Raw genomic sequence first — 16,198 nt, 5'->3', positions numbered from 1 at the left:
AACCCAAAGTGAAAAAGAAAAAAATTAAATCTAAAAACAGAACATTATTTTTCTTCAAAAAACGTTCACATGAAACACCAACTATAGAAATCCCATTTAGAAGTGTCAAAATGTGGTATTAAAGAAAAATATTTTATGTTAATATGGTAACATAATAACACACACAGGTCTGAGCTACCCATTATAGTACCACTTACTCTTTTGCCAGTGCCTCTGCCTACTGGAGGGTGTGCTTCAGCAGCTTGTCTGATTGTACACACCATCAGTTCAATAAGAGCACTCTCCTGCCGGTCAGACATTGCTATGGAGGGAAGAGAACAACAAAGATCAGCTTTGATGATGCCTGAAAGGCATCCTAAAGAAGATAAATCTGTGAATGCAGTTGTAAAATACAGGGAAGAGAGAAAAAAAGACATCATTTTGTTCATAAAACGAAAGCTTGCTTGCTCACTCTGTGCATTACCAGTCACATCACCTTAAAATGGATATGGCAGAACTGAAAGAAGTCCAGAGAAAGGCAGTCTGGAAAAATGATGAATGAAGGGGAGGAATACAACAAAGATCTATAAAATAATGAGTGTCATGGAGGACAGAGAGGGACTGACTATTCACTGTCACTCCTTACAAAATATTCGCACAATCATTAAGTATTATTTCTGGTCTTTTTGAAGTACTTCTGTTCACATCTAGAGGGCCAAACACTGCTAGGCTATACAGAAACCTCAAAAGAACCAAAGTGCCAGGTCCTTTCCTAAGGAAATTATCATATAAATAAAAGACCACAACTGTAGCAGTGAATACCGAAAGTAAGACATTGAAACACAGAGACAACTGACTACATTGGTTTTTCAACCACCTAACCACTGTGAAGGTACTTGAAGAAGGAAAATCCTAAAGAATTATAAGGGACTTTGAATGACAAACATTAGCAACTCTTTGCTACCAACCTCCCTGGCTACCTGATGCCCACAGATATATTCTTAACTAAAGAAGATACAAAATTAATTGCAAAAGAATTCTCTTATTTTTTTCATTTTAAGAATTCACTAGGATTTAACACTGTCTGGAAAATCCCCATATTTAACTAACACCACCTGAAGTGTCTGTTTACTCAAAATTGTATTAGCGACTGAATTTACTGAAATGTTCATGTATGCACTAGTCATTTAAACATTCAGACAAGAACCCTAGACTTTAATATTAGGCAACAACACTACAGCAGACTTCATGAGTTGTAAAGTGTAATGCAAAACTGCTGCTTCTGAAGCAGAGTGCATTAAAAATGGATGAAATTAAAATCTAAGTAATTTGTACTTCCTCAAATATGCTGTCTAAACAAACCACAACAAATACTTCTATCTGCCACAGTGAAGCACCTTTTTAAGGCATATTTAAAAATATTGCGCAATATCAGTACAGCAGAGAGGTTAAACAAATACCTTCTTCTCCTTGGACTGGTTCCTCCAAGAGCAATTCTGTCATGCATTCCCAGTCTTTCAACAGTTCTTGAGAGCTCTCCCACAAACTGTCCACCAAGTAGGCTGCGTGTTCATGCAACTAGAAAATCCAAAGCAATGGTCAATACAGTGTTCTGGTACAAGCTGTAGTTCCTCAACTGTCACAAGCATTTAGGCATGAACTGTGTCCATGTCTTCTTACACGAGGGGGAAAGAAAATTCAGTCTGAAACTAACTCTGGAAGGTCTTCCTTCATCTGAATGATACAATTGCATGACAATGGCAATAAACTTCAATGGAAAATGGAAGTAAAATAAATTGAGCTTCTCTTTCCATAAAGTAGCTTGTTGTGAAAAACCTCTCGAAGTTCTGACTTAGGAGACAAAAACTTACACATTCTCACTTTCCTACTGTATTATAAAAAGGAGAGGTGGTGAGACATGAGACTAAGAAGGGTCTGTAATGCATTCTTTCTGAACAGGCATTTATTTTTCTGTGCAGAACATGGATATGGAAATATTTTTTAATTTTAGTATAATATTCAGTGTCAGTGTGAATGCAACAGACAACAAAATGAAAACTTGTATAACGGTGTTTGTATTACATCTAACTGCTGAGACAGGAAAAAAAAAAAAGCAGTATTTATCAACACAATTCAAACAATACAACAATAACTGAGAGCATTTAAAATGTTAGGACTACAGTAATTATAAAATAAGATACTTACAAATTTCATGCTAGCTATATGTGCATTTACATTTTGAAATAACCATGTAACAACCCAAAGTCATCAACAGGTATAGTTTTGTGATTTGTCTACAACAGATGGAGTGCCAGAAGTGTTGTATACTAATTCTGGTTTCTCGGAAAACAGCAGTAGAAATCCTACTGATTTCAGGGGGTATAGAATGAACAGTAACTTATTTTTAATTGCAAAAAAGGGTTCTATATGAATGAGCACAACTGTTGTAAACTGAGAAAAATGATACATGGGCTTCTACAGATTTAGAAACTAATCTTTAAACACTATCAAAAAGTAACAAACATGTTGTGCAGAGCTGAATTGCTTGCCAGACATGGAAATGACTTCTAAACTGGAAAACACCTAAGAGATTATGGAACGGGATGCTAGTACGTCTATTTATTTTTCAGTTTCTGTAAACTTTGAGGAAAATGTCAGCTTTCTGATGCTTGTCATAGAGGCACCTTTACTGCCTTCTGAATGCACCTTCTCAGACTGCAGTGATTATATCTTCTCATCCCATGCAGATGGAAACTCCCAGATTTCTAGCTCTTTATTTACACTGGAGTCATGATATCCTACTTCGTTTGAAACAACCTTCTCAAAAACAGAGATAGCAAAAGCTAATCCTGAGAGAGAAGGGTCTCAGCAAGCAGCGTATGGCTTCGATGAGAAAACATTTTGCTGATCATGGCTTTGGGAGCAAAAACGAGTTCATTCTCTTGTCATATGCATGGACAAGATAATTCTAGGTAACTCCCCACCACACACGCATGGATTTAAGGCATGAAGACACTAGGAACGATAGTTCAGCACGGGCGCCACATCAACAGATAACAGCTTCTAGTGAGGGACGGGCAATGAACACCAACTTTGACACTGAAATCTGAAAGAATATGTTTGTCCTAATGAAGCAGGCAAATAAGCCCATTTTCTTATGCTGTATCTTATCTAAGGAACAAATATTCCTCATTCTCTGCCAATTAGTCTATTTGGGCATGTGGTTTTTCTCATCTTCTAGTGGCTGTGGGCATATCTAAGGCCCATGGCTATTTGATCTCTTCACCTAATGACCTATCACTGGGTGATTTACATCAGGTAGCAAAAACTTCATCATTTCTCTGCATTCAGCTCAGGATTTTCACTAGAAGACAGAATGATCTATTATAATCTAGTTTTTGAAGAAGCTGTAGCTAGAAATACATTTAGATAGCTGACTGGAGGCCCACACAGGCAGCAATGTTTCATCCAGTCTTGTTGGTTCTTAAGGTCTTTCTAAACAGAGCTAACATTAACTAAACATTAACACTGTACCTAAATATTATCCTTCCTTCTCAGAATCTCTGATTATTTATTTTCATCTTCACAGTCAAGTCTTTAGTTCAAGCACTCATAAAAATTCAAACACCTGGTAGCAATACCTTCCTTTTTTTGCTTTTTATACAAAAAATACTACCATTCATTCTATTGAGAAATGTTTCTGTCACTCTTTTTTTCAGTCCTCCTTTGCCACCTATTAATTACTGAATCAAATGTATCATTTTTAAACCTTTCTCCCTTAGTATCTTCAAAGCTTTCTGTACCTGACAGTTTATCTTTTCAATTTTTCCTCCATTCAACTGCCTTTCCTTGCCTAAGTTACTGTTAGCACTTTTACCATAAAATATCCCATATATGTAACCTCGATAGACATTAACTGTTAGCACAATCCCATCATGAATGTGGCCATCAAACACAATTGTATATACGCCTGCAGTCTCCATCCTCAGATGTTTTTAAGCTGTAGCTGCATAAAGCCCTGAGCAACCTCATCTTGTATCATAGCTGACTCCACTTTGACCTAAATTGCCCCTCAGATCCTTTCCGTTCCAAATTATGACATGATTCTGATTGTAATTTTGTTCCTTTCTGGTTCAAATAATTTTACTTCACAAAGAGTAACCCCAGAATTATACTCCTAACTTGGTCATCTAAAAAAAAACAAAACATCCAGTAACATTTCTACGTAGCAATGAAACCTGGTAGACACTGTACTACCAGCAATGAAGCAGTAAGTACATACCCTGGGGACATGCAAGAACAAACTAGACCATGCAGAAGATTTTTGGATTGAATTTGCTTGATGGACAAGGAGATGGGGGCAGAGTAAAGGACATACAGTATTTCTGAAATTATGAAAAAACAACCAACTTGTTACTGTATGTTGCTAAGTCACTACTTAAGTTCCAGGTTCTATTAAACAAGTGAAAATTAAAAATGTTTTTTTTTACCTCACTTTCAAGAAAGAAAAGAACCAACATTCTAATGAGGTTTCCATTTGGACTATTTCGCCCCCTCCTCTTTGCTAGAGCCTCTTCAGCTTGGGGATCATGTCTGCTGAACAGTCTAAAAATAAGCAAAAGGAGCTGTGATGTTTATCAACACAAATCTTATTTCTTCAAAAACGTGATGAACAGTCATTCCTGATACAGCAGATTTGTTCATAAAGCACAGCAAAAGTATCTCAAGCTCTTTTTTCAAGGGAAAGAGGGCATGACCTCTTTCTGCCTGAAGAGAGAAATTTATCTTCAGTCTTCAAGTTCACAGGGCTGGAGGAATTTCATACAGGAAAAAGCTCTCTAGAACATATTTATACTGAAGGATTTTGTATAGCTTTATATATTTGCCTAATTTACAAAATTTTATATTTTTAGTTATCAAATCTTACAATGGTGGTAGCACTTACAAGGTCTTAAGAACTATGGTTGTATCTTCACTGTAGTGGTGCTGACTAACATGTGGTATAAATAAACCTAACATCCCACTAAACAAACAACCTTGGGTACCAGTAGCGGCACAAATGATAACGCAAGCTACCAGTCAAGTTACTTTTTTTTTTTCCCCAGGTGAATTATACATTCTGCATTGAGTTCTCTGATACATGGCTAGCTCCAAACTACTCTCACCACTCAAAGTTAGCAGCTTACTGAGATCTCAGATATACCTACATTTCAGCTACAGCAATGATTGTTTTACTTTGAGAAGTTTAAAAACTGCTCCTTGCTTTTACAGAGAAGCTGCAGCCATGAAACAAATTCTAAATGTGAAACCCAGTATTCTGATTTCACTCACAGAATTCATTGAAAAGGATAAATTACTCACACATTTGCATTTTAGGTAAAGACATCATGCTTTTTCCCCTGCTCATCTAACAGGTGAGAGACAAGCACCTCAGCAGGTGCTGAAATATCTTAAATATCCACCTCAGGGCTCAGTCAGTGATCTTCTGTATCATTTGCCTTCCTTTGCTAACTACAGAGGGGGAAGCCACTGACTAGCTTACACTTGGAAAGTGGTATTTAAATGTATAAAATTATTCAAGATAAATCCCATCCCAAATTCTTCGAGTAGATTCTATTTAAAATTAACAATTTAATAGAATTTAGATTCTATTTAAAATTAACACATGTCAGCAGAAACAAAGAGAAAACATCTTAGGATTGGGACATTTTTTCCTTGATGTTATTTACTTATACATAGAGAGACATTTTAACAGAACATAGCATAGTATCTCATTGTAAAGAAAAGTTAGGATAAAGTTTTGTCTTTACACTAAGGTATAGATATGTCTTAAAACAAATTTATTTACCATCTGTTCATGTTTTGAAGTTATTTTTCACATATAATTTATAAGGGAATTTCAGTATGTAACTTTAAAAAAAAACATTTCCTTGTAAAACATCATGTAGGGGACTAAATGTAACCAAATTTTGTAAATTAATTCCTTAAAACAGACAATGTCTGATCACAGAGATGTAATTCCATAAATCCACACACAAAAGCTTACAGGTAGAATGTAGATTCCTAGATCACAAATAAACCACAGAAAAATAATAATAAAAAAAAAAAAGGCAAAGAAAAACTGATATTTTTAATTGATTTTTTTTCCTGTTGTGTATCTTGGCAGTATCTATATAGTAGATAGTATAGTATCTATAAGTATATTAAAGAATTTTGATCTCCCAATCATTGAGGGAAAAAGAACACTACTACTAAAAGACATTTAACTGCAAACCCTAAAATCAGAAGGTTAACTACCATGATGTGGCAATGTGCTGCGCACAGTCATCAGTGCAGTATGATTCACATCCATGGAAACAATAGCTCATTTCCTTTGGCATCTTTCAGTACATGAAAGATGGAATCATAATGTAATGTATTTTCAGGGGATGTCAGTGAATTTAGAAACAATGTTATTAATTATTAATATATAAAAACCTCTTACGTTCACAATTTTGAAATAAACTGGTTTAAAACTTTGTAAAAATTATGACTGCATACCAGTTAGACTGTCAGGGATGGATAGTCCTATGCTACCATGACAGTAGGTCAGCAAGAACTTCAGGATTTAAAACAATTTAATATAGTGAGGTGTGTGCAGCCTTTTACAATTAGTCCTTGAGGAATTAGTAAAGATTATCTGAATTCTAGAACAAGAGAAAGGTAAATCTCGTTTCTTTACGTATTTAGGTTTTTATTTTAAAGAAGATAGTAAGCCTGTGTTTGAAATTACACATGTAACTTGATATATTGGTGTATTTTGTCCTACTGCTTTTTTTGCCTTTTGATCTTACCAGTACTAGAAAGCGTTTATGAATCTGGTCTTCTCCCATGGTACCTGATAACTTACTTCTTGTGAAGGAATTCTCCAGCTGCTACTGCAACAGGCCGGTGTGCTGAATATACCAAGTGATAAACATTCTCACAGTCTTCATTTGACAGAGCTTCTTCACTTCCACTGAAATAGTCAGAAAACACCTCAAGTAAAACTAGTGTTTTGTTTCAATCCCCTCACCTCCTATAAATTGCTTTTAACTGTTACAAGATTGATTTCCTTTGTACAAAATCCTAGATGGAGAAACACTAATATCAAAAGCCTTTGGTTTAATTTCCAAATATGGAAACATTTAAGGGGCCTGTAAGACTGAAAATTTGATATTCTTCTCTCAGTTGTACCAATACATACAATAATTAACGTAAAAAAAAATCATCACTGCTTACAAATCTTGCCAGCTTTATTACTCAAACCACCACACTAACTACAGTATGCATACTGTAAGATACCAAGCACTTATTATCAAGCATTATTAAACTAAAAACCCAGAATGTTACATGAGGAAAACACAATGGCTTGACTATATTTATTTATTTCAATGTCTGTTTGCTTTTAAAGCTAGTAATTCATAAAATATTTAAAATGTTCAAAGTTTGAACTGAACAACCCTTCCTCTCTTTCAGCCTCTTGTCCTACTCCATTCTCAGGAGTTAGGTCTCTTCACATGGCACTCCTGCTCTTTGGCACTGCTGGGCAGGAGGCACCTCTCTGCTGGTTTGGTGAGTGGGAAGGAATATTCCAAATTCCTGCTGCAGAGAGGGCCAGGCCAGGAGGATAAATCTGCCTCAGCTACAGAAGTAGTCAGAAATTCTCTGGACAGAGGCAGCAGAAAACTAAACTCAGATTTCATCACCATGTGTGACACAAAACTAGCACTGAACATACACCAATAAAATCATCTAATAATCTCTTTAGGATTGAATCATGATGTGGGCTTAGAATTACAATAGTGCTGATACAACAAAAAGTCAATCACTCTTACAGTAGCTATTGTGCTGACTAGACACATACTCTCATTTTCAACATTAAGGAAGTGAATCTGATCACCCCATGCTGTGTTGGATGAAAGATGATGAAAAGTTTATTTTGTGTAATTATTTATTGACAAGAACAAGGAATCTTTTACCCCTGTCTTGATAAAACAACAGATTTGGCACCTCTGTAGTTTCTGAGCTTAAGTCAGATTTTTTTGTGCGAGTTTTCTGAAACTTGGGAAATTTTTCCTTTTGCAGTGGTATTTTTGAAAAATGCTATGAGCAATGGATCTGTAATTATATTCCATCAGTGATAGCACTGACATCGTATACAGGAATAGTATTACTTCCCTCCTTGTTTAGTCAGTATTTATCAGAAACATTTATGCATCAGGACTCTATACATCTTATTTGGCTTTGTACCACAAATAATTTTTAATTGGTCATACCCCATCACAATTGTTTGTAACATCTTTTCAGAGCTCCTACCTGCCAGAATGCTGCCCTGTGCTGTTCAATGTGACCTTTATTCTTCTAGTCCAAGAATGATGCAAGCGCATTGCTTGCACTTAGCTATGTTTTAATCCCGCAACCAAAGAGAAAACAGGACAGGGAAGAAAGAGATGCACTGGACAAATATTGACCTAAAATCTTACCGCATTCCCAATATCCCAAAAGGGATAGTCATGTTCTACACGTTGTTTGTGATATTTGTTATATTTGCTTTAAAAAACATAGAAGTAGATGAGAGATTCCCCTTCTTCCTGATATTATAAGTCTAATATCTGCAAAGCAGCGTGACCCATAAATAAAAAATGAAGCCCAGATTTCTTTTACTAAGAGGGAAAGCTAGTCTAATCTTTCATATCAATTCTCCATGTCCAAAAATTTCTTCAGAGTCACCAAGTATAACCTATGACGCAAGAGTTCTATGCATCCGTTTGTAACGTGCATTTTTTTTTTAACATGCTCCAGTGAACATGTGATAAAACCTTAGGAAAGAGTTCCTCCAGCAGCACATTCATGAGCCTGCTGTGGTCACAGGCTACTAAAGACAGGTTGGTTCAAACAGTCTGTGCATGGGCTGGTTACATGTGGAATGAATGGATCCTTACCTCAGGGAAGCCACTGCAGCTGGGTAAGAAAGAACTGGGGCCTGGAAGCATGTCTCTTCCTGCCAGGCCCAGTGTTTTAAACTGCAAGATACCACCACCTCCACATAACCCAAGTAAGGGTGTTGAAGCAACCATTTTCTCCCTGTCCATGTACTTGCCAAATGATTCTCTTCCCAGCTCTATCAGATAATCAAATCTCCTAACCCACCATCTTTGTTACTGCTAGAGTTACTTCAGCAAATGTAACTCGTGCTCGCAATCATTTTGCCCTTGGTAAATGGTATAAATGCTGCCTGGCATTTTTCCTCAACAGTGGATGCACTAAAACTAAGAGTCTCAATAAATATGTATGTTTTTATACTTTGCCTATTGCATTTCTATGAGATCGAGTATTTCATTTTAGCGTCATGATCACACCATTATATATTCAGTTCATAGTAAACGTAAAGTATCAGATTGACTTAATTACACAAGTGAAGAAATCAAATCAATTAAATATTACTGGCTTAAGTAACTTTTAAAGGGAATACACTAATTTTGAAGAATACTCACTGAAGTATTAGCGTGACTAATCGAATGGCTTCCACAGCAACATCATATTCCTTATCAAGTGTCATTGATACAATGCGATCCTGAAAAGGAATTTTATTACAGTGACAAAAAAAACACACACAAAAAGCTATCCAATTTAGAATGCTATAGGAAAAAATAAGTACTTTTGTGAAGAAAGATCTTTCAGCTGGACGCATGAAAATCCTTTGATACCATTCAATCATTTAATTTACATCTTAGGATGCTGTGTGCTATGTGCACAAAGAACAATAGGTATGCGCACAGAAATGCGAAAAAAAAGCTTGTATACTTTCCAAGAAAAAAGCAAGAAGACTGGAGTTGAAACATTGTTCTGCATTGGTCTTACTTAATATTTCTCTCTTCAAAAGGAATGTGTTTGAGTTGGTGGCACAAAAAATGCCCTACTTCATTCCCCTGTAAATAAATAATTTTAGATAAAGTTATATATATGCAATAATATTGCATCTTATGCATATTTGGAAATTCTGTGCAGAAAATTGCACATGAATATATGCACCTGCATATTGCCTATAAAGCTGGGGCCTTTATGCCTGGCAACACTCTAAGGTTTTAAGTTGGCCTCGACTATTACACTACAGACCTTCCACAAGCAAGTGGGAAATTCCACAGTATGACATTGTATTTTCCTATATGCTTTCCAGCACAGAAAAGCATACCACTTTCCAATCAAATATGATGATTCCACACCTTTTAAGGACCCAGCAGTTATGAGGAGAAGCCCCCTAAAGTTCTTTATGCTTAGTTTCAGTTTGCTTACTGTCTACCTGCAACACATGTGATTAGTGAGCGTTGCTGTCCTCCCTATGTGGAGAGAATTTCTATCCATCCATAAAAACGTCATATGTCTTGATGTTTTTGTTTGACTGATCAAGTTAATGAAAATAAATTGGGCCATGTGAAATAAAACTTTATTTCTGTGGCTTGAACTGATTCATAAAGGACTGTGTACTAATATATGATATTTGGGGATGTGAAAAATAGAAGGCAGGAAAAGAAGAAAAGTAAGTGTGTATTGGAAAGCAACAGCACAAGTCGCCAAGAACAAATCAGAACAGAATAAAGTGTTTACATCTTTTTTACTCTTCCAGGCATAAAAGGCTGATTGTGTATATAAAGCAACAGATGCTTATTTCAATATTGAAATTTAGAAATAGTATATAAATAATGCATTGTGGCTGTCTTAAATGTTTCCTACTTAACAAAAACAGGTCTGCACAGACACTTCTTGTCACTAATACTGACTGCACCTCTGTCACCATGAAGTTCCTGAAATCCAATGCATTTAACTCTTACAGCTAGACAGTCTTCGAGACTGTGAGAAGAGACTCAGGCAGTGAAATAATCTTCCAAATAGGAAACTGTGTATGTTTACAAGATAAAAATTGCTGCCAATTTTCCAAAGTTTGTGGCCAGGCAACAACAACTAACAATAACAACATCAAGAGAAGGAACTGTGAGAGCAATACTACTCTTAAAAGTATCGGTGGAATTTCACACAGCTCTTCAAAGTCTATCTGAAATGGCAGGAACCACAAGGAGACAACTAACTGCATAGAAAGGAGTAAGAACACTAGTGTAAAACTCCTTTTACACCTCTGAAGGAATCCTGGAAGGGAAGGGCTCTTCTCTCCTGACTACAGAGCAAGAGCTCTCTGAATTTGGAGTCTTTGACAATGACAGATGCGACAATGCTTCTTTATCCAAAAAGGCTGTTCACTCAGTTTTGCCAGGAACACCAGGCATAGCATTAACAGCATGGATGTGTAATTTCTTATTTTCTGCCCAAGTGCCAGCATCTCTCAGTGATGGTACCTGTCAGCCCGATACCACAACCCTTGGAAATGAGACTTTAACACCTAATGCCCCTGGAAGATGAAATTTCAGCAGTGTTCTCGGTTCCAAAACCCAGCTGTTCAATCTGCTTTGACAGAAATTTTCCATGCAGCAGAATATAACACATCTGTATTTTTAACTTGAAATATTAATTTACACTATAAAGATCACTTTGCATTATTTATTAGGCTGTGAACAATACTTGCTGAAGAACAAATCCGCTGCTGCCATTCAAGACATGCAGACAGCACCATCTTGCAAAGGGTCAGGGATGAGGACCGGGAATTAAGTGGCTACAGCAGTATCTGCTGATGCTTTGCCTTTGCACTGACTGCAAAAGAGCTAATTCACATATTTTCCACATTGGTTCAAATAATGTCTGCATCAGACCACAAAACAAAAGTCTCTTCTTTGATGGACAAACATGGACAAAGCTTTTTTTTTTTGGGGGGGGAGGATAGACAGGACCTATTTTCAGACATATCAACTGCTAGCAACACTAACAGAAATGCTGTAAAGAACAGACATCTTCCGTTTGGAGAAGTGACATTATCAGATCCTTCACATGGCTATGTGGTAAAATATTAACAAGCCAATATAAGTAATTCTGGAACAAATTAGTTTATGCTTTTAACAACTAGACCATCTCTAGAGAGATTTCTCCTGACAATTTGAATGGACTGAGCTGAACCGCAGCTGAACTTCGCGGGTGGATTCAGGGCTATTGCTGAAATACGTGTAAGGAGCCATGGAACCGAGAAGAGCATTTAGCATTTTGCATGGGGTGGTGGTGGAGTTTGTGGTGGCACAGCATTTAAGTTTGGTATCATAGATAGCAAGAGTCTTAATATGAAAGTTTACTCCAGCCTGGTGCCAAAGGCTGCATCCCTGTCAGCACAGCTGCAAGCTGACGTGCAGGCAAGGGCAGCTTTTTGTTCTACTGAATGTGGCTGGAACAGAAACAGGTGAATCTTCCATAGTGTTGAACTTTTTTTTCCCCTATGCTCACACAGACTTTGACCTCACCTTTTCCATAATTTACTTCATAATGTAACAGATTTACATGGACAAAACATCTTTACTGGAACAGAGGAAAGATAAGACTTCTAACAGGGCTCCCTTTCCTCTGATTTTTTCTTTTCACAGCAGTGAAAATTCTTTGCTCCATTCTAAACCAAGAAACAATGTACAGGCTAACATGACTTCTAACGAAGAAAATTGTCTGCACTGTGAAAAAAGCCAGGAAGAAGTATTTAGATGTTTCATGTTCCTGTAGATTTTTGAAGCACATTACTTCATAACCATTTCTCACAGTGCCTCCCATGGTCAGTTTTGCTGATGGATGGGACAGGTTCAGACTCTAAGCATAATTACTCAGCTACCAATTAAAGTGTAGCAGGCTAAGAGAGAAGGAAGCATCCAGCGCATCTAGTAAAGAGAAGCAGATATAGGACCATGAGAGTTTTAGATGCCTATTTCAAAGAAATCACATTAGACAAACAGCAGATACAAGCAAATCTTTAAGTCTGCACAGAAGGAACAAGAAATGCTGCACAGGCTTGGAGGGTTCATGTTTCTGGAGAGCTACCTAATTTCTGGTTGTCCTGAGATGCTAAGCAAACCAGACTTACAGAGGTGCTACAGAAGTAGTATGAAGCTTCTACCATCCCTGTTTGCCAGGTACTCTTCTATGAGAGGAAATCTTGTGTTTACTGCAATAGTTACTGAAACTGACTTTACAATACCAGAAGAATATAGGCGCTGAAGGATCTCACAAAATGTTCTATTTTGTCTCCTACTTAAAAATCAACTCTCTAGCTCAGCCTTGACAGATATCTATTTAACTCGCCCTTAAAAACCTCAAAAGAAGGAGATTCCATCACCCTTCTCAACAGTCTGTTCTATTATATAACCACAATTTTGGACAAATAGACTTTCTTAATATCTAGATTTTACCACAGCATATTTTCTTTTCCATTTCTCAAATGAATGTGGTAGTGAAAGGCTGATTACCACTGTGTTTTTATCAGTTGTTTATACAGAATAAATATATGGCAAGTTTTCTGTATTTTTTGCTTTTCTAGATCAAACTGGAGGACTTAAGAGTAACTGCAATGGCAGACATAACTAGTCAAACAGTATAAAATCTACAGTAAGTTTTTGAGTCTGCTGCACAGTATTTATGAGTATTTAAATCTCCACTTCTTTTCTAAACAGGATTTTTCATCATCATTGTAATCATGATTTTAAAAAATAAATTAAATTAGTCTTTCATTGGGGTGATAGCACCAAAACACAAAAGCGATGGTAAAAGTTGCCAGCAGAACTGGTGACTGTGCCTGGAAGCTTTCTTTACAGAGCATCCAAGCAGAAGCAATGACAGCATTTCCAGTCATCTCTCCAGATACTTTACTTGTGAAGTAACACTGATATGCCACAAAATGAATTAACAGACACACTCTTGTTAAGATATTAATCAAAAATTAATAGGGGAGGGGTGGGGAGGGAGAAGGAGAGAAGGAGAGAAGGAGGAGAGAAAGTGCATTGTAAACTTCTGTCTTACGAACCATTTTTTCAGGCTGTTACTTTTGGATTTATTTTATGTGAAAACCCCTGTACAAGTCCTTAAAATTCAGTAAATCTAAAATTAAATAAGCAGAAGCAGATTGAATAATGACAATAAATAAATGACAATAATACAGATAAATAATCACCTTGGCCAAGCCAGATAAATTTTACAAGATAAACACTGTAAAATTAATTTGTCTTAATCTCAGCATTCATTAATTGTTTTGCTATGGTAGTTACAAGCCTTGTAACAAGCAAATAAGTATATTTTTGCATTTAATATACAAGTCAAAGACTGGAACATGATGAGATAGATGATACTTTTATTTTCCATACTCCTCTTACCTTGAATCTATTAGTGAACAGCTCCAGTTTTGGAAACAACTCTCTGTTGGTATACAGACTCTGAAGAGCTTTCAAACACTTCAACCTCACTTCACCTTGCTAAATAAAACACACTAAGATTAGCTGATATAATATCCTAATCAAATGCCATGAATATTAAATAATATAATTTCATAATTTGTTTAATGTACATTTACAACTTTATGCTAATGAGTTACCAAAGCCAATTTGCAATTCAGCTAAAAACCAAAAACCACATGCAGCTGCCTACAAACAATGTTAATTTTTCTATTTGCATGTATAAAGAATTTAATGTGGCATTACTTTAATGTCTCTTACTGTTTCCCTTTTCCTTTCAAGTAACTCCACAGTACAAAAAGACAAACAAGCCTGTACGCAAATACAAAATAAAGACATCTGATTTCAAGGTGGTTGGTGAAAAGATAGCACAGCAATTTATCTTTAGGCAAGAGACTAACAAGTAAATTTTTCCTGATATTTGCTGCTTACAATCAATGGACAAGTGTTCAAAACGATTGAGTGTAGGCTGTATGTCTGAGTTGTTCTGGTGGGCAGAACCTAACTCCCAGCTACTCTTTAGACAGGGATCGCTTTGATCTGGTGGGCTGTAGGCAGTAAAAATAGACATCGCAAGGCCATGGTTTACTGATCAAGATTTGTCACCTACAGGAACACTGATGATACGTGGTTCCCCTGGGCACATGTGCATCATCTGGCTGGCTGCAAATGTACTTTACATCTGCAAAGTCTTGGTAAACTATGGGTTCTTGTTAAAAAATATTTGTAGGTAATAAAAAGGTTATAATCACAAACCTGCTTTTCATTTCTGAGTCTGTCTATTCTATAATCAAGTCTGTATTAAAAAAACTGCTCAAGCTCAAACCTGAATGAACATTCAGAGACTGACATAGAAACAGAAGCTAAAAATCAATTTTTTAAGTTTCCTTTTCACCAATTTGAAAAATGGCAACAGAAGATAGAGGCGCGGACAGAGGCAACCCCTGGAGATGACTGCCCTTCTTGGCAGACAAACACTAAGGATTTACTGTCTCTGACAGCTAAAAGGTCAGTTTTTTAAACTGGTGTTCAAGGCTGAAATTCATCTCTTCAGAGAGGGAAGAGCACATTAGTTTGCTAATCCTGTTATGAAGGTTTTAAAATAGAGTCAGTGGAGATTATTGACAGAAACCCACAACTAAGCACAAACAGCAATGACCTGGATGAGAATGTAAAAAAGGCAGAAGTGAAGCTGTACATGGATGTACTGCACTGAAGTCCAGAACGGATGAGAGAAAATGTGCCATGGATCATCAATATACCAGACACAAGAAGTTTCCAGAGTAACTATGAGAACCATAAGTAGTACAGAAAGTGAGCATTAATGTGAGATTTTCACATCCCAAATATTCTTGGGGAAAAACACAGCAGAAATTTCTTGCCTACCAAGGGTACAGATGTTCAAGTTCAAGTAATTCCTAAGAAACTTAGGATAAAAGGTGGAAACACATTGATTCGGGGCAATAAAATGAAGAGACTTAGGTAACTAAAGAGATTAGTTTACTCAACTAAGAAACTTGTTAGGAGGTCAAGCACAAGAGGAATTCAAAAAAAAAAAAAAAGCAAAACCAAGAAACTGGGGTACCAGTAGGCAAGTCTTCCAGACAGCGCCAGTGAAAACCAAGGTATTAAGAGATCTTGTACTTTTGGAGGGCTTGCATTTTTTAACTGGTTCTTATTCGATCTTTTTTTTTTTCAGTAAGTGCTTCCTTTTGTACTTTCTCCCTCCATTTTGTCCCCCGAATGTCTCTTTCTCTCCACTTGCTTCCTTTTCATCCTTTGGCACACAGTTCAGCTAACTCCGACTCTTCCCCTATTCTCTCTCACCCTGTACAGTA

General features: G+C 36.6%; 1 protein-coding gene across 4 annotated transcripts in view; it reads right to left on the bottom strand.

The window, feature by feature from the left end:
• The window catches only part of STAG1 (STAG1 cohesin complex component), a 180,333-nt gene that overhangs the window by 49,083 nt on the left and 115,052 nt on the right, over positions 1-16,198 (bottom strand). For all 4 annotated transcript variants that reach the window (XM_082767502.1, XM_082767501.1, XM_082767504.1 and 1 more), the window contains 6 exons: positions 14,283-14,381; positions 9,495-9,574; positions 6,869-6,976; positions 4,470-4,584; positions 1,440-1,557; positions 198-301 (listed from right to left, as the gene is read on the bottom strand). In XM_082767502.1, the coding sequence (XP_082623628.1) occupies positions 198-301; positions 1,440-1,557; positions 4,470-4,584; positions 6,869-6,976; positions 9,495-9,574; positions 14,283-14,381 (624 nt within the window). The remainder of the gene's footprint in view (positions 1-197; positions 302-1,439; positions 1,558-4,469; positions 4,585-6,868; positions 6,977-9,494; positions 9,575-14,282; positions 14,382-16,198) is intronic.

This window comes from Aythya marila (assembly GCF_965140915.1).
Source record: "Aythya marila genome assembly, chromosome: 9".
Classification (NCBI taxonomy): domain Eukaryota; kingdom Metazoa; phylum Chordata; class Aves; order Anseriformes; family Anatidae; genus Aythya; species Aythya marila.
This window is presented reverse-complemented; position numbering and strand designations above follow the sequence as displayed.